This window comes from Aethalodelphis obliquidens, unplaced genomic scaffold (genome assembly GCF_003676395.1).
Source record: "Aethalodelphis obliquidens isolate GAN/ISIS:26980383/991018 unplaced genomic scaffold, ASM367639v1 scaffold4, whole genome shotgun sequence".
NCBI classification, from domain to species: domain Eukaryota; kingdom Metazoa; phylum Chordata; class Mammalia; order Artiodactyla; family Delphinidae; genus Aethalodelphis; species Aethalodelphis obliquidens.
The window spans coordinates 64,398,718-64,426,408 of record NW_020837948.1 but is presented as its reverse complement, the minus strand read 5'-3'; the positions used below and the strand labels follow the sequence as shown (position 1 = coordinate 64,426,408).

Genomic DNA, 27,691 nt, shown 5'->3' with positions numbered 1-27,691 from the left:
AAGTAAGAAAAATGCCCTGACTTAATTATGTTTGTGTAAAGTCATTTCGGTGTTTTCAAAAATATTTCTCAGAGTGGACTTTCCAGCTTTTTCCTTTATTCGTGTTCATTTGGGAAATAGAGAAATGGTGTGTAGTGCCCCATGTTTTAGTATTTACTTGTGGAACATAAAAAGTAAAATAATTTTACACTTGCAGATAATCCTGCTGTTACTGACTCCCTCCCCAGACAGAGGACACCCACCTGTTCAGCCACATCTTTCTCTAGTTGTTGCAGGAGAGGTCATTCTTATTTATTTTCCTTGCCCTTTTCCCCCGCCCCAACCATGGCAGGAATTCTGGGGAGAAAAAAGAAGAGATGGGTAAAACTGGTTTGCCTCAATCAGAAGGGAATAGTAGTCAGGTGTAAGGAATAACTGGGCCCATTCCTAACCCAGCTGCAGGGAATTTTTTTGCATGGTGAATCCTCCTCTCCTTTTGCACGTATGGAGGCATTGTAGCCTTATTTCAGTCTTCTTTTCACTCCTTCTCAGTGGTGCATCTCTTAACTCCTCGGGGTATTTGTCATATAATAATGCCCCCAAGCCCAAAGTAGACATTTATTCATGTGATGCATATGCAAAGTGTTGACTCTGTCAGGCCTTTTGCTAAGTTGTGGGAAGCACAGATAAGCGATTAGGATTCATGGGGGGCAGCAGACATACTAACCAAGAAGAAGATTGTGTTTTCCTGTGTATTACGCTAAAATAGAGGAATTGGCAAAGCGTGGTTCTAATTTTTTTTCCACTGAGCAGGGAAGGTTATTTTTCACCATTCTGAACACTTTTCCATTCCATTTCTTATGGGTAGCATTTATTGAGGTGTGTTCCTCGCTCTCCTAGTCCATGTGGCTTTGGAACTGTGCTGTGAATGACTCTTAGGTTTCTTAGTCTTGTTCTAAATTAAAGGCTACACTGGGGCATTGGTCCACATACCTGTCTTGGGAAGGCTTGGGAAATCGTGGTGGTAGATCACCAAGGGTCCTAACTGCCTGTGGGCTCCTGCACCTCTAGGAAGAGGTAAGTGTGTGTATGGGTAGATGGTTGCTTTAGAACCAATCAGTTGTGCCCAGGACACCATTTTAACACTTGTGAGCAAAGCATAAAGGCTGATGTAAGCTCTTAAAGGAGAGAGGGGGGGCAGAGTGAGGGCATCGGAGAACATGGGCTGAGGTAGGAAAGAATAGGAAGTTGCAGCACATCTTGTCTCAGGACACTGGACGATGAGTGATCTTGAGGCACACGGTACAGTAGTACATACAGTACAAAGTACAAAAGTCACAGCGTGTCTGTGCTGGAGCCGCCTCTAGCAGCTCCTGCACTGTGGAATGCAGAAATCTAAATGGAAGATGTTGTGTTTTTCTACTTCGATCTTCTCACTAAGCATAATCTCCCAGAAATAAAGTCCACAGTGTTTATATCGGTGCCTGGCCCACAGAAGGCCTTCTGTAAATATTAGTTCCCTTCCTCCTTTCTTCTTTTGCAAGTCATTTCCCTGCATCAGTGAGGCTTCCGTAGCCTGGTGAGTTTGTTTTGGAAGTAGTCTTAGGAGGCTTATGTAACGTTAGGGAAGGAGGAAGGAGGAAGGAGAGGAGTTCAGGGAGCATCTGGTCTGAAAACAGAGAGTGGGAAAGGAAGCAGGCTCAGGGAAGCCTCTTTCACCAGTCCAGGTGGCCCACACCTTGCACCAGGTACAACAGTAACATAAAGCTGTTGGTCTGTAGCTGGGTGATGGGGCTGGTGCTGCCTGCACAAAGATGGCATAGAGGAAGAGGATGGGTCTGATCGCTAGCCGTGGGGCTCAGTCTTTATCGGTCACCAGCTTTGATACCTGGGGCAAGTCACTTACACTCCCTAAATAAACCTCAGTTTCCTTATCTGTAAAATGGGATGATGATAATACCATGTCAGAGGGTGCTTTTAAAGATTAAATGAGATAACCTGCCTAAAGCACTTAGTATGGTGCCTGGTGTGCAGTGAGGGCTGTGCCTAGCAAGGAAGAGAGGGACTGGTGGATTGAGACCAGGGAAAGTGGGTGTTGGCCAGCCACCTTACTTGCTGTTTCTCACATGCTGAACTCACTGTCACTTCTGGGTCCTCACACTTGCCCTTCCCTTGGCTTGGAAGCTTCTTCCCCCTGCACCCCTCCTTCCAGGTCTCTGCTCAAATGGCTACCTGCCAGAGAGATGATCTCTAACCACCCATATAATAGAGTGGCATATCCTGCTGCTGCTTCACAGCCCTTAATTCTACCTGAAGAAAGGGGCTTGGCTTTGCTCACTGCTCTCTCCACACTGCCCAGACAGCACTTGGCACATATTAGATGCTCATAGTAGATGCTCATAGGAGAAATCGGGCACTGGCAAACTGGTTCAGTTAAGGGGGCCAGATAGTAAGTATTTTGGGCTTCATGAGCCATACGGTCTCTGGGACAACTGATCAGCCCTGCTGATGTGGGCAGAGCGTGGATGGTATGTAAACGAATGGGTATGGCTGTGGTCCAGTAAATTTGTATTTGTCGTGTGGGCTGCAGTTAGCTGATCCCTGCAACATCAAGGAGTGGTGAACGTCAGGAATGAACATTCAGTGGCTGTGGTGGGCTTGGGCTTGGTGGCAATGGGGCCTCTCAGCAGTAGGGGATGACCATGACCATGACAGGAACTGGAGGACAAAGAAAACCCATAGCCCTGATGGTGAGGCAGTCTGGCTTCTGGTAGCTGTGATGATACAAATGGATGGGGATGGTGTACTTCACCAGCCAGACCAGTCCAAGGGGCATGGCCTTGTAGAAGAGAGCTATGCTTTCACATTTTGTGAACTGGTGTTTGTTAATCTTTGAATAAACATTTAAATGGCCGAGGAATTCATTGTTTAAAATCCCCATATAAGGAGAAGGAAAGTAATCTATCTACCTTTAAGTTTTATATACGAGAACTCTAGATTTATTAAAAGGAAGACTATATGCACAGAGTGCTGTGTTCTGTTCTTGGTTGATTTCAAGCTCGAACTTGAAACTTTCCCTAATTTAGCACGTCTCTTGATTCCAGCCTTTAGATCCACAGGCAAGTCTCAGGCAAGAGTGGAAAAATAAAGACCTGGGGCATGGGAGCCAGAGCTGGGTCAGATGCTGACTGCTGAATTGCTCTCTGGGTCCACCTGCTCAAGTCTGTTTCAGACATGGTCAGATGTCAGTGTGTTCATGCTTTCCGAAGGTAGGGACTGATGGGCTCTCTACCTTGTTTATTGGGTTGGTTTTGTTTTTGATCTTTAGTGGCAGGGAAACAGAATTGTTTCTTCTTATTGGCTAAAGTAAGTATATATTTTCTTTAAAGATAGATTTTATTCATTTTTTAAGATTTTTGTTTACTTATTTTTGGCTGTGTTGGGTCTTCGTTGCTGCACACGGGCTTTCTCTAGTTGCGGTGAGCGGGGGCCACTCTTTGTTGCGGTGCATAGGCGTCTCATTGCGGTGGCTTCTCTTGTTGCGGAGCACGGGCTGTAGGTGAGCGGCTTCAGTAGTTGTGGCTCACGGGCTCTAGAGTGCAGGCTCAGTAGTTGTGGCGCGTGGGCTTAGTTGCTCCATGGCATGTGGGATCTTCCTGGACCAGGGCTCGAACCCGTGTCCCCTGCATTGGCAGGTGGATTCTTAACCACTGCACCACCAGGGAAGCCCTAAAGTAAGTATATCTTTAATAGTAGTTTTAGAATTCTTGTTTATAGACATGATTAAAAAAAGATGAAAGAACTCTCAGTCCTCTTCAACTCTTCTTGTTGCTGTGTTGGTCTTATTTACTCAGCTCTACCCAATCCTTGGGGGCTGATTTGAGAACTCAAGGGATTCTTGCCCATGAATTATCTTCTGTCTGTTTTTACTACACCGTGGCTTCTGTTGAATACTTCTTTTAGCAGAGCTATGAACCTGTTCCCAAAGGCAAGATCTTCTCCTCGCCTGATTTCAGCTGGTTGTTGGGAATGTCTTGATTTGTCCTTCACTCCTGGAACCTGGAGAAGAGTTTTCTTCCCAGCAAGTGTGGGGTTGGGGGGTCTGAACAGAGAGCTCCTGTTTGGAGCCAGACCCTTTTGTAGAGAATAGATAAAAATATGTGAGTTCCCAGTAATGGTTGGTCAGCCAATCAGACTTTTCAAGGACATCAGTAATCAGAAGATCAAAGTGATCAAGTTACTCATGCACTCATGCCCCAAGTGAACAGTAGACTATGAAGTTGACGGATTCCTTTCTGAGAGTCTGTCAAGCTATTCATTGCTCCTTCTTTCTCCTTTTTCTTCTGTCTCCCTCATTACATTTCCTACCCTCTCCCTTCCTCCTCTTACATGTCTTTCTGAGTCATTTTCTCCTTCCTATGTTTCTCTAGTTCATGTTCCCCTGGGGGCCTGGTAGGTTAGACCTGGCCTACTCTTGGGGGCTGGGAGTCCACGTGGTGGATGACGACTTGGGATTCAGCCCTGGGATGGTGTGACCAGACAGAGGAGAGCTGGGCTGTTAGCACCATGACCTAAAGCTCTAAAGCCTGGCTGTGGCTCCCAGCAGAGGTGGGGCAGACGTGCGGCTGTTCACTGGGCCGACAGGCAGGAGGCATTGAGGTCAGGCACTGTGTTGGGATCTGGTCCCCAGCAGGCTGCGTTTCAGAGGCAAGAGTCAGTCAGTGCCAGACCCTGGGCACAAGGCAGCCCCCAGACCTTGAGTTCTGGGGGCCCAGGCCAGGGAGAGTAGTAACTGAGAAGCAGAGACTCAGCCCAGGGATACAGGGTAGACAGCTGGGCGGACCCTGTTCAGGTAGAGATCCAGGAGTAAGTGCGATTTGGTGCTGAGCCAGGGGAGCTGCTGACTGAAGGCCTTGGGATTTCTTTATTTAGAATTGTGGACTATATTCATTTCTAAGTATTTAATACATTTAATGTTATATAATTATTTATTTATTATGGGTTATGTTTGCTAAGAGAGAAGATTGTTAGGCTCTGTGGTGAGAGCGGGACACATCCGGAATGGAAGCATGAGGTGACACGGAGCATGGGAGCTGACAGGGCATTAGCGTCCTTGAACAGGCCTTGTTGGGTCACTTTCTCCTCTCCCCATCTCCCTCTCCTTTCTCCCTCAGTCCTTTCTTTCTCTTTCTTCTCCATTCTCTGCACACTCTCTGGTTATCTTTTCCCTCTTGAAGAAGAAATGAAGCTGATAAAAATAGTTTGCATGGGCCTGCACCACCCCCCATCCCCAGAGCCCTCCCTTGAGTTCTCTGTTTGCCAATTTCTCAGTGACTGTTTTTCCTGTCCTTCTAAAATGTTTCCATTTTAACCAGGTGAGGCCCCTGAGCTGCTGAGAGCATGTGACTCATGCTTCTTAGGAATGTTTTTCTGAAGAGAGTTTATTTTGTCTCTTGGGTCAGGGTTCGGTTTGCTACCGCTACCCATGGCAGACTTCTTCAAACAAACCTTTCTTCCTCTTAATGTAAAATCATGAAATGAATATTAATTTATATGTTTGTCCAGTTAAAGAGCTTACACGTTATTTTACAAGAAGAGCATATTTTGAAGTTTCTCCCAGACACTTGTGGAGAGTTTTTTTTTTTTTTTTTTTTTTTTTTTTGTTGTTTGGGGGGCTCTCCCTTTTTTTGCCTCTCCCATTGCGGAGCACAGGCTCCGGATGCGCAGGCTTAGCGGCCATGGCTCACGGGCCCAGCCGCTCCGCGTCATGTGGGACCTTCCCGGACCGGGGCACGAACCCGTGTCCCCTGCATCCGCAGGCGGACTCTCAACCACTGCGCCACCAGGGAAGCCCGAGAGTTTATTTTTAAGGTCAATAGATGTTACTGATCAGAAGTTCTAGTGCTTGATTATTTTTCTTTTATGGTTCTGGCAAAATGAAGCGGGCGAAGAGAGGAAATGGAAAGGGGAAGAGAAGAAACATTTGAGCGTTTTCTCTTCCTAGGAACTTGCTACTGATCACTTAACTTAATCCACAAGAGTCCTGTGAGGAGGAAGTAATTTTCCTTATTTTATAGGTGAAGTTATCATTCGCCCCCTGTAAGTGGTTGAGTGCTGTCCCAGCTGTAGGCTTGCCTCACAGCCCTGCCTCCCCATCTCCCCTGTTTTCTGGTCCCCTCAGGAAATGGGATGTGATGCTCGCACTGCTCTTGGACACCCGCCATGGTGGGGCGGTTGTGCCTTAAGAAGGACGGATGTTTGGGGTCAGGCTGCGTGGCACCGATGGTGGGAGAAACTCTGCTCTTCCTCCTACACCTCCTCTCAGAGAAGGTTTAGCTGCCAATTATTCTCCATGGTTGGTTTTCATTTAGTTGAAAAAAACACTTGTCTTTCGGTGCTTATTTCGCATTTTTCATGTTCCTTCTCTTTCCTTCTCTGGAGCAACAGCAAATCCTTCCTCCTGCCATAACACAAAATAGTTCTTCTCAGCCTCAGACCCTGTGGACTCAGGTATTTCCCCTCTACTGTACTTAGCACAGCAGCTTCTCAACAAAGAGAGGATTCTCCTCATACGTCCTACTTAGACCAACTTGTTTAGAAAATAATTTTTGTTCTGTACCCCATTAAAGAAAAGCTTGAAAAGCCCAAGCTAGAAGGAAAATTACCAAGTGTTTACACACCACTCTGTGTTCCTTCAGGCACTGGCTTCAGGGTCCCCGAGAAGACCATAGTCTGTGTGAGTGAATGATAGTTAACTCCTTTCTGCGTTTCAGGCATTAAGTGACAACGCATGGCTTAGCCAATACAGTAAGGACCGGAAATTAACTAGGTGCTGGACCACAACTCTGCTCAAAGCCGCTACAATCCCTCATACCTAACTCCTTTGTTACATTTGCCATGTTGTTTCATGGTTGTGCTTTTGTGTCTGTCTCCTGCACTCTGGTAGAAGTGTCCTAAGGAAGATGACTATGTGCATTCTGTTTTTTTGTCTTCAGCCCTTAGCACGATGTCTAGTTGTTAAAACAAGTCTTGGTTGATAAAGCATTTATGAACAAAACCCATAGAAAATCCTACAAGTCAATTATACTAGAGTGGTGGATACCAGCAGGGCTGCAGGAATAGGTAAGGGGAGCAAGGTAACAGATTGTAGGTCTGGAAATCTGGGTTCTGGTCAGGATTCTCGCACCAGAAACCTAGGCGGTTATCTTTGCAAACCTGGGCGATTGACTTGGCTGGGCCTCTGTCTTCTGAAAGGCAGGAAATTAGACTACAGGTGATTGGATTTTGTGATTCTGTAATTCTGACTTGAGGATTTCAGCTAAGAAGTCCTAGAAACCGCTTCTGTAGACTGCCAGTTAGGATTGAACTAGATCATTCAGATTGGTTGACACCAGAGTGTAAGACCCAGCCTTCTCTGGGGAGCCTTCTAGGACCGAGGATGAAAGAGGGAATTAAAATCAACTTTCCAGGGCTTCATGTGCTTTGCTGCTGTGAGCCCCTCTCACGGTTTGGAACAGTGGAAGGACCATGGGCTTTGGAGTTAGGAACCTTGGGCTTGATTCCTTTTGTACCTCCTGTGGAGCTGATAACTTTGGAGGGGTTAATGTTTCCCAATGTGTTTGCCCATTGGTAAAATGGGACTACTACTGCTACCTGCCTGGGGGTCCACTCTCCCCACCAGAGGGGGAAGCTGGCACAGAATGTCAAGTTTTGTGGCATCGTGGAGATTTTCCCCTCTGACTTTAAGTGCAGGGACAGTGACTGGTAAGGAGTATATTCTCTGCCTCCTTTGTTAACCGCGGTCAGAAACTTTAGTTATGTTGCTGATGGGGACATGATGGTGCCGGGGGAATTTAATGTCTTCGGATAAGTAAACGACTTCAGGCAGAGATCAGATCCCTAACTAAAGGTCAGAGACACATCTAGAATATTAAAGTGACAGGAAAATAGGTGATATGTATGCAAAGTCAGATCAGTATATTCCCTGTGCTTCCCCAGTGTCATTGTTTCTAAATTAAGAAGTGCTATGTTTCGAAATACTGTAATATAACATTAGCTCTGTTTTTTCATCTGCAGACAATTGAATTTAATGCTTAATGTACACATCACAATTAAACGCCTGCTGTGCGGCGCTTTGTCGTTGGGACTGTGATGATACAGCTGGCGGTGTGTGTATTGGCGGGGGCATGTTCATAAGCAAAGGAATTAACTTTCTTGAAGCTGAGTTGACAGACAAAAGCGAGATTGTGGTATCAAAGTGCTAATTTACATATTTCTCTCAGGAAGGAAGAAAGAAAATCAATTCTCTTAAGAGATGAAACTAGTGGTGCAGGTCTGTTTAGGTGAATGCCACTGTAGTTTGATCTACTAATGTATGTTAGGATGTTTCTGAAACACTTTGTGTATTGCTAATTGAAGTTTGTGATTCAAAGAATTAATTACAAAACTGAAGATGGAAAATGATATTGGTATCTAGTACATCTTTTGGTTTAAATATGTTCTATTGATGTAGTTTTCAAAACATGGATGTTCATTGAGACAGTGAAATGCAATAAACAGCTAAATAGGTTGGGTAAATTAATGTGGCTCAGGAAATGGTTTGCTTAACAAATCTTGTTGACATGAACAATTCTTGCTTAGATTCTATCTATGCTCTCCGTTTGCCCCCCACTTCTTGTTCTCAAAAGGTTTTAAGATGACCTACAGTAACACATAACTCAGCAAGATGAGTAACTTAAAAATAGGTGCAGTTAGACAAAAGAAAAGCAAGTATAGAGCAGAGTTTCGTAACAGTGACATTATGGATGTTGTATGCTGGATAATTCTTTGCTGCTGGGGGCTGTCCTGGGCTTTGCAGAATATTTAGTAGCACTCTTGGTCTCTAGCCACTAGATCCCAGCACATGCCCTGCCCCCTTTATGTTGGACAAACCAAAAATGGTTCCAGACATTGCCAAACGTCCCCCAGGCAACAAGATTACCACTACTTGAGACCACTGTAACAATATACCGTAGAGTGGGTGCCTTATAAGCACAGTTTATCTCTCATAGTTCTGGAGGCTGGGAAGTCCAAGATCAAGCCGTTGGCAGGTACAGTGTCTGGTGAGAGCCTGTTTCCTGGTTCATAGCCAGATTTTTTTCTAGCTATGTTCTCACGTGGTGGAAGGGGCAAAGGAGCTCTATGGGATTTCCCATTCATGACGACTCTGCCTTCATGACCTAATCACCTCCCAGAGGTCTTACCTCCAAATACCATCATTTTGGGGGGTTAAGGGTCAACATATAAATCTGCGGTGGGGACACAAACATTCAGTCTAGCAGAGGGTAAGGTGAAATCCAGTGAGGTTACTGCAGGTTACAACCAGATCCATGAAGTCTTGATGGAGACTGGACAGGCCACACTTGCTGGTGATGGGCTGCAAGCTTTGTCCTATGATTTCAAGTGGCTGAATTAGAGGAACATGATTAGTTATATGGTTCATGGGCTTCCCAGGATAAAAGAAGACCATAACCCAGCAGAAGCAGAGCTGTTTCTAGTGCAGAGAACTGACAGCATTTTCTCCAGGTTTCTGTCTCTCCAGCTGGAATGAAGCTCCTAGTGGACAAGGATTTTTGTCTGTTCTGTCCACTGTTGTGCCCAGAATACCTGGTTCCCAGCTGCTTAATATTTGTATAGAGATGAGTCTTGACAAGGAGGATACTGTTCAATATAGGCCCTTATGTTTATGGAAGAGTGGCAGGACTTATAGAGGGCTACTTCTTACAATATCATTAAATGGAAACATGCATTCTGGGTGGCATAGTCCAATATGAATGTCAGCAAATTCAGTTCAATGGGCCCCAGTAAAATATGGTCCAAGATTGTAGCTCTCTCGGTGTCTGATTCGATCTATAGTAAGATCTTAGGATGCTGGGGGAAGGGAGGTTGTATATTCTTCAGGCAGTGGTGAGAATGTTAAATATTTTCTCTCTATTCTTTGAGTCAACAGGCTAAGGCAAGGGGAGACTTGAGCTGTGATGACAGTTACCATCAACATTATTACTTAGTGCTTGTATGTGCCAAGCCCTGTGTCAGGCCCTTTTCATCCATCCTTCCTCTGCGTCCTCACCACCTCTGAGGCCCGTACTTCCGAGAGAGGAGTTAAGTAGCATGACAATGGGATTCTGTGCCTGAGAATTCACATTGGGAGTAGGCCCCTCACCTCATGCATGCTGAGAACCCCATGATCAAGACCCAGGAGTCTGTGCTCTAGAGCACAGCACAAGAATGACAACCTGAAATAATTTTATTTATTTATTTATTTTTATGTTTTAGTTATTTCTTGTCTTGGCCTGAAATAATTTTAAAGCAGTTCATTCAAACCAAGTTCTCATTTGAGCCATAAAGAAGAAAAAAAAAAGACAGCTCAGTAAAACTATAATCAGTTTAATTTCCTTGCAAACCATTTATGATGAAGTACACATACAGAGATGTTTCCGAATGAAGTAACTTCTACATGGGGATGTTAATAGCCACCACAGCTAATATTTATTGCACACATACTGTATTCTATGTATTGTTTTAAGCGCATATGTGAATTCTTTTAAACTTCACAGCCACCTCAAGAGATAGGTAGTATTCTTACTGACATTTTGCAGATGAGGAAACAGGCATAGAAAGAGTTAAATGTCCTAATTAGATAGGAAGTGTTGGCATTCCTGGCCACTGAGGAATTAGTATGAAAACAATAATGACTGTCTTAACTATAGAACCCTATCAAATTTCAAAATGTTGTTTATAGGACTTGGTTTAAACGTAAATGAAATCCAATTTTGCAATAAACTCATTTCAGGTTGCCAATTTGATTGCTTTCTGGATGGAGGCAATAGAGCAATTCATTAAGATTACAAGCATAGTCTATGCAGTGTTACAATTCTTCATTTATTTTCATATCTTTGGTTTCTTAGAATATTTAAAATCAAGAAACAGAATAAGTGAACAGTGTCTTCATAACCCTAAGTTACTAGTCAATCTCTTTCTCTCTCTTTCTTAGCATAAAAAAGACTTTACTGTCAGACCCTATTATGTATGAGGTGATCCCTCTGAACTAATGAACTTTGGCCTTAGGGCACATGCATTCTGGATGGGTCTTTAAAATGCAGGTGCCACATCTTGGGAATGAATAAGGAATTACTGAAAGGAGGAGCTGGTAGACACAGTGATTATGCTACTTAGGATAGATTTAAAAGGTCGAAAAATTCATTATTTAGGAATCACCTTCAGAGGTAGCAGTGTTCGAAAATTAGCATATTAGTTTGTATATAGAAAAGATTCTTTGAAAAGATGCCATTTGCTCTAACCTAAGGGCCTTTTTCATATATGAAGTGTTCAACTTTGTCAAAATGCTAGACTCCCTTTAGCATTTTTACCTTGAGTAACATTTAATATTATAAGTTGATCCTGTTTTTTTCCAGTAATCAGAATCCTTTGTTGCGTATGTTTTTTTATTTTTTGTTTAATCTAAATACCAGAGATTTGCAATTTGTTCTCTCAACAAATATTTATAAGGTGCCTTTTAAGTAGAGCAGTGGACAAATGGTGGATGAAACAGAGTAGTATGTAATTTCATGTAACTTACATTCTAGTGGGAGAAGAAGGACAATAAACAAATATAAAAGGTCTAACATGTTTGTAGTGATAGATGCTAAGGAGAAAAATTGAAAAGGGAAAAAAGTGACGGGCCTACCCTTTGTAACCAAGCAGGACCCTATGGGACCTTCCCAAGACAGAATTGTCCCCCATATCCTCTGCGTTAGCTCCTCTCTGAAGTACCTAGATGGTAGTATCTGATGTATATTTCCTGAGTTTTTCAGATGCTAAAACCACCACCAAATGGAAGAAATTAACTGCTTGATGATCATGAGCTCCTAGGCCCCCAGACCTTCTGGCACCTAAGGATTGATTACCATCAACCAATCAGAGAATTGTGCATGGGCTGATGACAAACCCTGGGAGACCCCTCCCTCACCTTGCCTTTAAGAATGCTTTGCTGAAACCCTTCAGGGAGTTTGGGTTTTTTGAGCATGAGCCACCCATTTTCCTTGCTTGGCCGTGCAGTAAACCTTTCTCTGCTCCAAATGCCAATGTTTCCGTTTATTTGACTTCACTGTACATGGGGCACACAAACTTGTGTTCAGTAACACTTCTACGTAGGGCCATTAGAGAAAGCCCCCCCCCCCCCCCGAAAGAGTAACCTTTTAATAGAGACCTTTAGGATGGTGGAAACATGGTAGCTAATATCTGGAGTGTATCCCAGGTAGAGGAAGTAATCAGTGTTAAGGTTCTGGGTGGTGGGGAGATGCCTGGGGCTTTTGAGGTCAGGCAACAGACAGAAGTGGAGTGAGTGGAGTAGTAGGAGCTGGGTTCAGAGGAATGGGGGTAGAGGTGGTAGGACCTTGTAGGGCATTGTCAAGACTTTGGATTTTGTTCTGGGTGAAGGGGAGGTCATGGGAGGACTCCAAGCAGAGGAAGTCATGGGAGGACTCCAAGCAGAGGATCGTAAGCCTCTGGCTTATGTTTTAGAAGGGTCACTGACTGCTGTGCTGAGAAGTAGGATGGAAGCAAAGAGATCTCTTGGGGAGGCTATTTCAAGAGAGATCTGGAAGGCAGAGACCGGAGTGGTAGCAGTAAAAGTGGTGAAGTGATTGGGTTCTGGATATATTTTAGAGGTTGAGTTAGGGGATTTGCTGATCAGCTATAGAATAAGAAAGAGAAGTTTAGAATAAGTGTAAGGTTTGTGACTTGAGAAGCTAGACAGAAGGAGTTGCCATTTACTGAAGTTGGAAAAATCTCTTTAGTTTCCAAATAACAATGGTTATGTGAACATGTAAATGAGAGAACTTGTGTGCTTGGGCAGGAAATTGTCTGGAGACGAGGCTGGAGAAAGCTGTCAGTTAAGAAGGCTGCAAGTTCAGTGTTCATCGAAAGGTATAATATGCCTTTTTAGAAAGAGATGGATGAAACTGTGGGATATAGCCATAGAAGAAACACATGGTCCATGTTTGGAGACAGTGGTAGTGGTTGTGGTGGTGATGGCAGAGACACTAAACAGAATAAGACCCAGTCTTGTAAATGATTTGGCTTTAATTCATATTAACTGATGGCAGAAGCCACAGTGTAATCGTGGTGGACTCTTCTGTTTTACTCATCCTGATAGTTGTAAAACAGCAAACAATGGTTGGCGATGATCAATATAGAAGATAGATATAGATTTCTGGTGATGAGCATTTCTGTAGGACTGGTAATTTTGGAAACTTTTCCCCAAGTCTGGATCAGACTTACAGTAGTTGTGTACACCGTTTGTTCTCTAGGACGCTTACATGTTTCCTGTGATAAACTGCTAGCAAAATTATTACTGAAATGCAAATCAAAACTACAATGAGGTATCATCTCATACCAGTCAGAATGGCCATCATCAAAAGGTCTATAAATAATAAATGCTGTAGGGGGAGTGGAGGAAAGGGAACCCTCCTACACTGTTGGTGGGAATGTAAGTCAGTGTAGCCACTATAGAGAACAGTATGGAGGTTCCTCAAAAAACAGAAATAGAGTTATCATGATCCAGCAGTCCCACTCCTGGGCATATATACGGAAAAGACAAAAACTCTAATTTGAAAAGATACACGCACCCCAGTGTCCACAGCAGCACTATTTACAATAGCCGAGACATGGAAGCAACCTAAGTGTCCATTGACGGATGAATGGATAAAGAAGATGTGGTACATATATACAATGGAATAGTGTTACTCAGCCATAAAAAAGAATGAAATAATGCCATGGATGGACCTAGAGATTATCATACTAAGTGAAGTAAGTCAGTCAGATAAAGGCAGTTATCATATGATATCAATCATATATGGAATCTAAAAAATGATACAAATGAAGTTACTTACAAAACAGAAACAGACTCACTGACATAGAAAACAAACTTACCAAAGGGGAAAGGAGGTAGGAGGGATAAATTAGGAATTTGGGATTAACAAATACATCCTACTATATATAAAATAGGTAAACAACAAGGACATACTGTATAGCACAGGGAACTATATTCAATATCTTGCAATAATGTAATGGGACAGAATCTGATAAAGATTGTGTGTATATATACATATACATGTGTGTGTATATATGTATGTGTGTGTGTTTAACTGAATCACTTTGTTATACCTGAAACATTGTAAATTAACTATACTTCAATTAAAAAAAAAAAACTGCTAGCAAGAGAGGTTGCTTACCTGTAAGAGTTAAGTTTGGTCCCTGTCTGTCTGACTTCCAAATTCAGTAATATGCAAATGCACCTTAACTGTTTTGTGGCCATTGGAACTAAAAGCGGTTAAGAAAACTAAAGGTAGGTAGTTTTGAGGAAAGCTAGTCTACCACAAATCAATGCTTGCCATCAGCGAATGAAGTACAGAGAATGTGTTTCAGTCCAGGATACTTTGTGGCTAGCGGTGTGCTAGGTGAGTATATGACAAGGGAGTAGGGTCTGGCTCTCCAGGAGTTCACTGACTGCTTGGTGAGGGAAATTAGAAGTATTCAGAGCAAGTAGGACAAATGCAGGCTTAGATGTCCTTGAACATGAGTGAAAGTTGTAAAGACAACCTCTGTCTTTAGTTGAATTCCTTGTAGTGTGGAGACTTTGGAAGTTTGGAAAGCTTGGAAAACATTAAACTGAAATCATTCAGAGGGCAGTGTCCAAAGTGATATGTTGACTGTCTGCCTTAAGCTCCAGGGTCTGATGAAATGTTTTAAAGGGATCATGAGTGTTTGAATCAGGATAAAAAATGAAAAATAAATTGCAAGGCTGTAGTGGACCATTTTGAGAAGCTCTGACTAACTGTAGAAAGAAAAGTAGAGCGACTGACAACACAGCAAATTTGGAAAAATGATATATTTAGAGAGAGCGCTGTTGAGAGTGTGATTTTGATGTGAGGAAGAAAATGGGATCCTGGAACATGGCGCAATGCTTATGGGTTTTTCTGCTTGTATTGTGTTGGGAACATTTGCAGCCCTCACAGTTCACTGCCTCGATTTTGCCAGATTTAAAATAATACTCCTCTCTTGGGGTTGTGATTCTGATTAAAAAACTCTGGCTTATGGACTAATAGCTCATGACTCTATATGTGATGACATGGATTTTCTTTTTTATTTGCCTACACTTTCTCCTTGACTTCCTTCTCTTTCTTCTACACTTGTTTCAGGTCTTTTATGGCTTTGTTGGAAATATGTAAGGAAATCACATAATTCCTCCTTAGGAATTATCTTCTTTCCTCTGCTTACTTTTTTCACCCTCTGTTAATTAGCAATACAACAAACTTCCCCAGAGAAATTAATTATAATTCCACAAGCTGAAAAATTTAACTTCGGGTGAAAAATAAGTAGCAGAAGTTGGTGAACCTTAAACAATAAATATTTGTATTTAATGCAGCTGCCACTAGTAATTAAGAGAAAATGACTAACTGAAATGGACCCTAACTCACTTGGTTATTCTGAGGGGTTCTTGTTGCACTTATGCGAGTAGTAGCGATTATGGGGCATTTTGTTGAATGTCTATGACACATTGCCACCTTGTGGCTGCATGTTTTTCTTTCGCTGTAAAAGCAAATTTTTAATATTAAGTCCACATATTTTATTTTTTCCCTAGTATTTATACTTCCCTTGATAACAGAAGATTTGAGACATCTTAGAAGAATACATTTAATACAGGGCAGGAGAATTTAAGACAGTGTCCTTGTTATTTGAAGAGGCAGGCCAAAGTATTGAGGGGTAAAAATCCACAATGTCTGCAACTAACTCTCACTATAGGGGTGGTAGGGCAAAGAGAAAGCGGGGGCGGGGGGGGGGGAGAGAGAGGGAGGGAGGGAGGGGGGGGGGGGGAGAGAGAGAGAGAGAGAGACAAGGAGTAAAAGTCATGGGCGGAAGTTAACAATTCACCACTGGTCAAGGGAACGTGGTTTTTATTATACTAATCTTACAACTTTTCTGTTGTTTCAAATTCCCTTAAAATTTCCCCAAAATATTGGCAGGAAAAAAAAGAAAAAAAAAAAAAAAGGGGAGAAGGGGCAAAAAATAGAGCTAAGAAGGAGGCAAAATTAACCTCTGCGTTGTGTAATGGACTGACTGCATTTGGACCCCTGGCTGGGTTCTGCGTTTTCTAGTAGCTGATGTGTTACTGTCCAAGGTGCCCTTGCTACATTTCATTGTCTGTAAGGTTTAAGGGCAGAGTGTCTAACACTAGACAGAAATTCGCTCTTGGAGGCCGTTCTAAGTAGGACGCTGATGTAATGAACAGCAGCCCTAACAAATACTTCCAAAAGTACAATCTGCAATTCCTTTTCCCTGCTGATCAGGGCAGATCCTGGAGTGGATGCGCCTCTAGTTTGTTGAGGACCTCTCACTAAACTACTAAGTGGCAATGAAATACAGTAAAATACTGACTGGCAATGAATTTCAGATGGTACTGATTGACAAGTGCTTGAAATCCAGCTGTTCTGTGTTACTAATGAATACAGCTGAGCTTGGGGGAGAGTTGACATCATGTAACAGCTGAGTGAGCGTAGTCTATTTCATTTCAACTGGCTTGAGAGGAGTTACTCATAGGCAAGGTCAGATTTCTTTTTGTGCCATGGTTTTGAATATGCTGCATGGCATAGACAGACACATAGATGACTTCATCCATGAATTTTCTTTTCCTGTAAATGCACCCATGAGAGTCTTAATCTGAAAAAATTCTGACAGGTATAAGCAGATGACCTTCTTCCTACCCAGGAAGACAAAACAAATCTCAGTGAAGCATCCCTAAAAATGCCTGGCTTTGAGCAGTGTTACCCAACTCTTGTTTGTTTTTAAATTTCTATGAAGCTGGCTCTTTTCTGTGGCAGTTGGAATATCCATGAATATTTTTTGTACTTCATTTTTATTCTTAACAACTATCTGGGTATATGCATGTGCACATTAATATTTTTGTCTTTAATAACTATCTAGACACATATACATGCATATACACCTACCTGAAGGAGAACATTTTAAAACATAGGGCCCTATTCAGGTATGAGAGGTTTTCTTCTGAAAGCAGGACAGATCTTGAAATAAGTGTTGTGACACAAGGGATTCTTTCGTAGAAAGCTGTCTTTTGAAGTGACTTTGGTTTCTATGACTCTTGTGACAGGTTTTCTTTTAAAAAGCTATGAAGTGGTATCAGGACATATTAATTTCCATGAAGGGCTGTGGTGCTTAGAAAGTTCCCTTCCCTACGTATATTGGTGAGCACCGAAAGCTTGTGAATTTTCTTTTGTGAACAACTAAAGTGATCTATGGATTCCCTGTAGAATCTATAGAGCGATATTCTTCATTTTTTTTAGGAGGATCATGGCCCACAGAAAGATATATTTTACATAATGACTCTGGATACACACACATACATGTGTAACTTAACCATTTCATGAAATGATTCTTTTCCTTCCTTCATTGGACTCTGATAATTTCTGTTCTGCTGGTCACCATCTACTAAACTTGATTTCATGATCCACTAATACGCCATGACCCACTAATTTGCTTGAAAAACACAGCAGTGGAGGTTTTGCAGCAAGCCAGATACTTTTTCAGATGGAAGACCCAACAGTGGAACCCTGAAGTCTCTATACCAGCCAAATTCAAAACAGTGTTAGGAGAGAGGGATTTAGAGAAGGAAAAGAGGGAAGAAAGTATGCCTGGTGGGGAGGGGTGTGGTGTCTTTCATTCTGGTTGAGAGCATCCCCAGGAAGTGATGTCGCTGTCCTTCTCTCTGCAGCTTGACCACATACTATCCCCTCCGCCCATGCCATTTCGGAAATGCAGCAACCCAGACGTGGCTTCCGGCCCTGGAAAGTCGCTGAAGTTTAAAAGACAGCTGAGTGAGGATGGAAGACAGCTGCGGCGGGGAAGCCTGGGGGGTGCTCTGACTGGTGAGTCGCATGGGTGACTTGTTTAAGAGAGGGGGTTACATTTATACAGTACAGTTGGCCCTCTGTATCCATGGGTTCCACATCCACAGATTCAACCGGCTACAGATGGAAAATATTAAAAAAAAAAAAAAAATTCCGGAAAGTTCCCTAAAGCAAAACTTGAATTTGCCCTCTGCTGGCAGCTAGCTACACAGCATTTACGTTGTATTAGGTATTATGAGTAATCTAAAGATGACTTAAAGTATCCGGGAGTACATGCATAGTTGATAAACAAATACGGTGCCATTTTATATAAGGGACTTGAACATCTGTGAGAGTCCTGAAACCAATCCCCGTGGATAGGTGGGGACAACTGAAGTGTGTCCCCAATGACAGTGGAGTTCCCTGTGTGAAAATCAGCCCCTTAGAATGTACCTGCCCCTCCACAGACCATTTGGTACAACCTAATCCAATTCAGAGAGCCATTAAATTGAGGATTATATTAGTAAACTTTACTGAAGTATAATTTACATAAAATAAAACGTATCCATTCTAAGTGTACCTGTGGATGGGTTTTAGCGAATTTACACCCCAGTGTAATTACCACCAAAGTCAAGATATAACATGTTCCCTTGCCCCTTCTTTGGGCCCAGGCAACCCCAGAGCTGCTGTTCGTCACTATAGATTAGATTTATCTTAAGAATTTTATACTAATGGAATCATACATTGCATGCTTTTTTTGTGTCTGGCTTCTTTCGCTCAGTTTGTTTTTAAGATGCATCTATGTTGTTAGGTGTATCCGTAGTGTATGTTGAACCTCGTAAGAAACCGCCAAACTGTTTCCAAAATGGTACCATTTTACATTCCCACCAGCAACAGGTGAATGAACTAATTGCTCTGCATCGTTGGCCATCTGTGGTATTGCCAGTTTTTTTAAATTCTAGCCATTTAAATGGGTTAGTAGTCGTATCACTTTCTGTTTTTAATTTGTATTTTCTTGATGACTCAATGATGTCAAACATCTTTTCATGTGCTCATTGGACATTCATATTTCTCCTTTTGTGAAGTGCTTGTTTAAATTTTTCACCCATTTTTAAATTGTGTTGTTAAAATTTAATTAATTAAAAAATTAAAATCTAGAAAATCTACAGATAACTTTTATTGGCTTGAAAGATAGCCAAATTAAAATAACTTAAAGCATGTTTTTTAAAAAAATAATTTCCCATATAAATTTTCATGTTATTAAACTTAATTGTAAATCACTAAAGGTTAGATTTCTATTTTTTCATTCTAAGAGCTTTTTCCTCTAAATATTTTAAAGAAACTTTATTGTTTTTTAACAATAAAGTTTTCTCTTGTCTGCCAGTTCATAAATGACCTGGAAAACAAGTTTGAGTTCTTCATTTTTTTTGAGAATTATGGATTTTGACTTTTTGGAGATGAAATTTCTGGGAGCAGAACTGCTTCTGTACCATGATCAGCACAGAGTCTAGAACATGTGACCCACTGTGGCACACTGCTGAGGTGTAGGGTGAAGCTGACTTTAGGCCAAGGGGAAAAAATTCATCAAAAAATTGCTGCACTTCATTAAAATTAGGGCAAATGTTCACACTTGAGTTTTACTGATGTTCTTTTAATGCTTGTTAGGACATTTTTCTTTGCTTTCATTTCTATAAATGCAGAATATTTGCATTTTTAAGTAGGAGATCCTCAAGATTTAGCCTAACCTTTAGTTTTTTAGCAGGGGAGATTAAATCTTAATGGTTAAAAGGCTCACCCCTTACTTACTAATTTCACTTAGGGAATTTACTTACTTTGGTTAAACTATTTTTGACCAATAGGTGGCGGGGAGTAATGGTTGCTCCAAGTTTTGCTAAATCAGTTTACTTAAAACTTTAAAATAATGCAAAGGTATAGCTCTTGATGCAGATATATGACCAGAAACATGAAATTTGGCCTTTACCTTTAAAAAAAAAAAAAAAAAAGCTGAACTTGATTCCCATTTCAAAATCTCAACAGCTCTAGCAATTCTAGCTAACCTTTTGCAATTTAGCTTGATATAAAATTATTTTAGTTAATTAATTTTTGGTCAGATAATTTTCAAAAATGTTTAATAGTCCTTAGGAGAGCTTTTTAAAAAAATCTCTTGAACATCAGCCTGTTTTGAAAAACAGTAGCTTGAAAGTGATTTTGGAATATGAAGAAAACAATCTTAGTTGGTCTTCTACATAGCTTAGCTGAGGATTTAATGAAGTAACACATACAAAGCAGTTAGCCCAGTAATGGTGGCTATTAGTATTGGTGCATAACAAATTGAATTTAGGATATTTGCAGTTTATGGGTAACTTGGTCTTGTGAACATCAATTTGAAACCCTTATCAATTGAGTTTCTGCTTTGTGTCAGGCACTGTGCTAGTATCAGGTATTAGAGCAGAGAGAAGAAAGCATCATTTCTGATCATTAAGAAACATGGTTTCCACTAGTTTTAGGCAACTGTAAATAATCACATATGATCTTCCCTTGGAATAGACCTTGTTGCTAAACTTATGTCAAACTGGTTTTGACATCATAAGTTTGTGCCTGATAGTTTCTGTAACTTAAAGACCAGCCGCCTTCCTATTGTTTAACTTTGTTTTATTCCAAGGTTTGTTTTCCTTTAGCAGTTTTCTACTGTTTTCTTTGAAACAAAGACTATGTGAAGGCTTAATTTATATTTTGAAAATTTTGCCACCCAATTAGCCTTTATAAGTTTCACTAAACTCTTAGGTCTTTGAGAGGAAGGTCTGTGACCTTTTCATCTATTCATCCCTAATGACAGCCGACACGAAAACTTTACTATGTGGCAGGCACAGCTTTTAGGGAATTACATTTATTGACTTATTTAATCCTTACAACATCTCTGTGCACTTAGGAGGGAGGCACTCTTATACCCATTTTACAGATGAGAACACTGAGGCACAGACAGGTTGAGTAAATTGCACAAGATCACGATGCTCAGAAACAGCAGAGCCAAGATTTGAACCCAGGTGTTGTGGCTCCACAGTCTGTACTTGTGGCCACTACACTGTGCCTAGCACAGCTGGTACCCAATAGGTTTTCAATATATTCCAGCAGGATTAGTTCGAGTAATTTTTTTTTTCCAATTAATTGGAAAATTTGTGCTCAGTTAATATCTGGGGCTGACTCAATCTGTATGGATCCTGGTCCATTAATTACAAAAGTAAATTAAAACTAGACAATTAAGACATAGTAAAAACTTTAAAATTTACATATTCCTTAATCCAGCCATTCTGTTCCTCAGATTTCATCACAAGGAAATAGTCGTGAATATGTGTAGAGAATTAACTTTAGTTATGTTTAGAGCAGTACCACTTATAATAATTAAAATCACATATTATCTAAAATCTAGATATTATACACATAAAGTGGAAAACAATTATAAACATTAAATCATGTTGTGAAAAAATACATTTTAACATTGAAAACTCACAATATATTTTTAATGTGAAATCTCATTGTTGAATGGACTCATCTTTTCATAGGACTTAATATAATTGTAATTAAATAATTATATATTTAATGAGAGGAAGGAAAACAATTCCTGTCTACTAAAGAGTTTTCTCAAACTGGGATTATGGTTGACTTGGTCCCCTTTATAATTGGGCAAGTGAAGGTTGCTACATGGCCCTTTTTATACCCTGCAATTCAATCCATGAGTTACTTTTGCCCCTGAGTTTTTTTGTGGTATTAGGTGGTGTACCAGTTGACAACAATAATACTACATAACCACAAAGTTTCACTTTCAGACAACAATACATATTCCCTTTTTTCTCCTGTGGCTGCAGGTCACCTGGGTTTTGGGTTATTTAGCCTGGGCTCTTCTGTGATTGGTTCTAGGATGCAGTCTGGGTCTAGATCTGCTCCATGTGTCTCTCCTCTTCTTGAGCCAGAAGCTACCCAAGGTATTATGTTCTCCTGGTAAGAGACAGGAGCAAGCGTGTGCACGTCCACCTGCACAGGCAGGTTTCAAGCCTCTGCTGGCACCATGTCTGCTAATTTTCCATTGGCCAAAGCAAGTCACATGGCCAAGCCCAGCATCAACGGGCAGAGGCATGCTCCACCCACCATAATACCTTGGCAGAGATGCAGATCTATAACACTCCCGGGGGGAAGCAAAGAATTGGCACCAATAATTCAGTCTGACATAGTTAGCTTTCGTCTCTCTTTAAAAACAGTCTTATAGAGTGAAAATATTTACATTTACCAATTTTTCAATTAAGAAAGTAATGTGGAGCTTCCCTGGTGGCGCAGTGGTTGAGAGTCCGCCTGCCGATGCAGGGGACACGGGTTCGTGCCCCGGCCCGGGAAGATCCCACATGCCGCGGAGCGGCTGGGCCCGTGAGCCATGGCCGCTGGGCCTGCGCGTCCGGAGCCTGTGCTCCTCAGCAGAGAGGCCACAACAGTGAGAGGCCCGTGTACCGCAAAAAAAAAGAAAAGAAAAGAAAATAATATGTGTTCAATGTGGACAGTTCAGAAAATACAGAGCACCATAAAGGAAAAAGCTGTAAGCCCATAATTCTACCATGCAGAAACCCTTGATGGAACTTTTGACATTTTCTTCCTCAACTAAAATTGTGAATGACTAAGAGGATTAGATCAGAGGAAAAAACAACCAGTACCTTTTACGCAGGGCTGGCATTTAAACAACAGATCTAGTGTTCACCATGCCCATCCCTGCCTGGATTTTTTTTTTTTTCTTTTTTGAAGCTGATGATGTTTTATATCTTCATGGCCTGCAGTTTGCTAAATAGGCTCCCAGAAGCATCGTGTAAACATTGACTGAGGTTTGGAGCCCCCTGATGAGAAACAGAAGCATTATTCAAATCATACGGATTCTTAAATCTGGGCCTAAGTGGTAATGTGCCTGACAGTTCACAGCAAGGAAGCTGCAGAATGAAGGGCAGAACCTCAGGATCTTGACTCCTGGCTTCTTGATATGCAAATGATTGCCCTAGGAGATATGGGGATATGTGTATATGTATAGCTGATTCACTTTGCTATAAAGCAGAAACTAACACACCATTGTAAAGCAATTATACTCCAATAAAGATGTTAAAAAAAAAATGATTGCGCTGAATCCTACTCCTGCATTCCACAGCTGCGATGTTTGTGTGTTGTAGTCCTAACATGCAGAAAATGAAGGAAGACTTCTTTTTCTTATGCAGAGAATTGTGTTTTTCAAAACATATTTGGGTTGTTTGGAATGTAAAACAAAGAGGAATCTTTGTATGTGTGTCACTTGCACACAATAATAGGAAATCAACTTTGTAGACAGTATAAATTAGAACTTCTAAAACTGTTAGCATCGCTGTATTCTATCTGGGGGAAAAACTTGAGAGATTTTTCCTACTTGTTGGGGATAACATCTGAAAATTCAAAAAAACACATTTCAGAATGAATTTTACTTCAAGAGGGAAAGGAAAAACAAACCACACAATGCCAGAAAACATTCTTTTCTTTAAAATTAACTTGAAGGCTCTTCTGTTTAAGTGCTGTGTAGAGTTTAATGGGTTTCTCATCCTAAAGGCCTCCTTAGCTTAGTAGGCAAGTCTGACAGAATTTAGATTAAAGCAAATTTACATGAAACATAACTATGTTATAGGTAGCCTTGGTATTCAGTAAATATTGCACCTGAATACTCTCGTATATGCTCTGGATTTCTTCATGTTTGTAATACCATCAAAAGAATGCCTATGTAAAAGTGGTGTGTATTAGGATAATACCACGTGCTAGAGCGAGCAAACCAAAAAATTTCTGGGGCTTAACACAGTTGTCACATATTTCTAGCTCATGTAAGTGTTTTGGGTCATGAGGCAGCTCTCTCCCTCCTGGTGAGTTAGGGACCCGCATTCCTTCCACCTTCTGCTCTGGCTCTTATTTACGGCCTCCACACTCTGCTTCCAGCTGGTAGAAGTGGACAGAGAAGAAAAACTTCCTAAAAGTCCCATCCTGGAAGAGACACACTTTATTTCCATTCGCATTTGTTTGGCAAGATCCTCTCACATGGTCAAAGCCAAATTCAAGGCTGGTGCTACTGTTGGGGGAGTGCTAGGAAGTATGGTTCCTGCTGGACTGTGGCCTCTGAGTCCAGCTACACAAGAGGCAAGGGAAATATGGCATTTACAAAATCAGGGAAGACCGAGAAATAGGTTTTAATAAAGAAATTGGGTGTGATTAGTTTTCAGATGTTAGGTCTGAAATGCCTGTGGGGCATGTTAAATCAGAATGTCCAGGGAGGACTGTGCAGTAACAGAAGCAAGAGGCATATTTTGAGAAGGAAAGGATTGGCTTCATCTAAGAGAATAAGATGAGGACATCTTAAGAAGTTGCCATTGGATTCAACAGTGTAAGTCACTGGAAACCTTGAGGAGGTAGGTGCTGAAGTGTGGATGGCAGCTAGAGTGAACTGGCTTAGGAGCAGACAGTAATGAAGGACTTTGAGGTAGCTGATGTGTTGATGAGAGTGTAGATAGCTCTTCTGAGAAGTTGTACAGTTATAAGAGACTCGAGAAAACAAGTGTGAGCTGGAAGGGCATGAGGGGTCGGAGGGGACCACTGTAATGTGGGAACCAGGCAAGCATGTTTGTAAGGTGTTGAGGATGGTTCAGAAGAAAGAGATGATAACCAGAGAAGTCAAGTGCTGTGGAAGCACCTGGCAGGGTATCCGGAGCACATGTCAAATGGTTGGCCTTTGTAGGGAGAGAGGTACTTCCTTCATTGTAACAGGAGGAAGGAGGAGAAAATGGATGCAAAAGCAGGTAGTTTAGGTACATCTATACCATGAAATACTACTCAGCAATAAAAAGGAACAAACTACTGGGCTTCCCTGGTGGCACAGTGGTTGGGAGTCCGCCTGCCAATGCAGGGGACACGGGTTCGTGCCCAGGTCCAGGAGGATCCCACGTGCTGTGGAGCGGCTGGGCCCGTGGGCCATGGCCGCTGGGCCTGCGCGTCCGGAGCCTGTGCTCCGCGGCGGGAGAGGCCACAGCGGTGAGAGGCCCGCGTACCGCAAAAAAAAAGAACAAACTACCAATTGTCTACTGAAAAAAAAAAAAAAAGCACAACCTAGAAGTTGAGAACTATGTTTTATTCGGTGGACTTGCTGAGGACTTAAACCTGGGAGGCAGCCTGTCAGATGGTTCTGAGGAACTGCTGGGAGGAGGTAAGGAAGAAGCCAGGATATTTAAGAGTTTTCGGAAACAACAACAACAAAAACAGGTAGTAGGGACATCCAAAGATTACTGTTAGTTAAAGAAAAGCACACATCTCAAGTTAATGAATTTAGCGCTTTTCTTTTCAGGTGTATGGGAAGATGCAAGAGTCTGGACTCTGAAATCATTCCTTTGATATGCGCCTTCACTATCTAGGGCCAGAATCCTGCTTTTCTCCACCCTGAATTCCCTCAGAGTACACAGTTGGGAGGCAGCTGCAGTGGCTGCTGGCTGGGTGGCTGCACCATCCTTTGTTTACTGATACGGCAGGTGATGCACGTGACAACCTGGGTGAATCTCCAAAGAATTAGGCTGAGTTAGAAAACAAAAACAAAACAAAACAAAAACCCCAAGAGGTTACATGCTGTGTAATTCCATTTCTATATCATATTCTTGAAATGACAAAATTATAGAAGTAGAGAACTGATTAGTGGTTGTCAGGACTTCAGGAGGAGGACCTGGGAAGGAAGTAGGTGTGGCTATGAGCGGGCAACATGAGGGATTCTGCAATGGTGGAAATGTTCTATATCTTGACTGTAGCAGTGTCATTATCGGGGTTGTGATTGTACACCATAGTTTTGTAAGATGTTGGCATTGAGGGACACTGGGTAAAGGATACCTGGATCTCTCTGCATTATTTCTTACAACTGCATGCGAACCCACAGTTACTTCAAAATAAGTTTAATTTTAAAATATTCCCTTTCCAGATCAGTGATTTTAATAAATTTTCTTTTCATAAAAAAGCAGGTGGTTTAATTGATTTAGTGGCTTCACTTCTCTGCAGTATGAGATATCTGTGTGGGCTTCGGGAGGGTTCTATGGGAATTGACTAGAGAAGGAAGTCTGAAATGTTCTTAGAGAACAGGAAGACAGACTATAAATGTAGTAGGGTTTCTTGGAAGCACTGACAGCCCATTCAAGGTCTGTGATCATGAATTGAAAGTGAAGTCAGTGTACATGTTTGAGGGAAATGTTAAGACACCAGGGAAATTTGTGAACTGGGAACATCAGTTCCACAGAATATAGCAGAGGGACCTGGTCCAGGGTCACTCAGGAGAGCCATGGGGAGGGTGGAGCTGAGCTGTAAGAGTCAGGGGGTTTTGGTGCCCAGCGTGGGATTCTCCAGGGGTAGAGCCAAAGCCCATGGGAGCTTGGAAGTGTGGTGGGACTGTGGACCGAGCAGTGGGTGGGCTGTTCGACTTAACCAGCCCATGAAGGATGACCGATATGTTCATATTTTGAAATCTGGCAAGTTTTAAAACTTTTAAAAGGTAAAGGTCTTTACAGTTGTTGTTAAGACAATGATGCTGTCAGTTTGGGTTCTTGGCTTTTGGCCAACAGGAAAAAGAACCTAGATAATTCACACTTAGGGTTTTACTGGCTTAAAAACATCCGGCTTCTATTTGTTTTACTGTTTCTCAATACTTACACATTTTCTATGCTGAGGGCATATAACTGGGGGCAGGAATTCTTTTACGTGGCTTTAGTGTTGTTTTAGAACTTGTAACATCGTGTACCTCCTCCACAGTGGTTTATGAGTCTGGAGAGTGTCTCTACCTATTTTTTCTGAGTCACCAAGCGATCAAGAGGCAAATCCACGAGCATCTTCTTTCTGGTGAAGGTGCATGATTTTAAGTAGCCTTTAAACCCACTTGCTGTCTTCACTGTTCCTATGTCAGCTTAAGTCTGGATATTTTGTTTGCTATCTAGGTGTTCTAATTAGAAGATGGCAATGTAGATGTATTTTGTTGGCCTTTGTAGTATCTCCTTGTCAGGGTGGGAAGATCTCCTGAGACTCCGCCTTAATGGGGCATGCAGCTGCTAGCCAGCTTCTTTGGCAGATGCTGCCTCCCAGTGTCTGTCTGTCCGGGGGCCCTCTGCTGTAGCTCATGGCCCATGCAGATGGCTTACCCATGAGTCATTGCTCCCACTGACGGGGGAGCATCACTTGGTGGTTCCCAGGCCCCTGGTCACCTGCTGCTTGGGAATTGTCAAGTGGCCACCTTGTTCAGAGCCGGGTTGCAGAGTCCTCTTTGAAGCTCAAATCTCTCCTTCAGACATTTGGCACCAATGAAATCATCCCAGGAGGTGATGTCAGGCATGAGAGGAGAATCAAGGAAAGAGTGTAAATGAAAACATGAGGACTGGAATGTGCTGCCCTTATACTGTGAGTCAGATGAGAGACTGGGCTGTTTGCTTTGATGTGTGCATGAGCTCCAGAGAGTGCTGGGAGCCGTGCTACATCAGCGAGAACGGCTCTTCAGAAATCCGTTTTTCAGTTCTGTACCAGATAGAATTTGAAGGATTTAAAATTAGTCCTGAGTGTTCATTAAGAAGATGTTGTTGCTGGAAGACCTGATTTAAGTTTCTTGAAGCACCTTCTGCGAGGTAAAAGGTAACTTGGGCCTTAAATCATTGTGATACAGAATATCAAGATTGCTAGGGTAGGAACATCAGTTGCATACTGAGATACAGCTAAAC

At 41.9% G+C, this 27,691-nt stretch overlaps 1 protein-coding gene across 1 annotated transcript in view; it reads left to right on the top strand.

Annotated features, from left to right (window-relative positions):
- Positions 1 to 27,691, top strand: part of LOC113617682 (microtubule-associated serine/threonine-protein kinase 4-like) — a 201,455-nt gene that overhangs the window by 154,606 nt on the left and 19,158 nt on the right. The window contains exon 2 of the mRNA XM_027101262.1: positions 17,807 to 17,960. Within this exon, the coding sequence (XP_026957063.1) occupies positions 17,807 to 17,960 (154 nt within the window). The remainder of the gene's footprint in view (positions 1 to 17,806; positions 17,961 to 27,691) is intronic.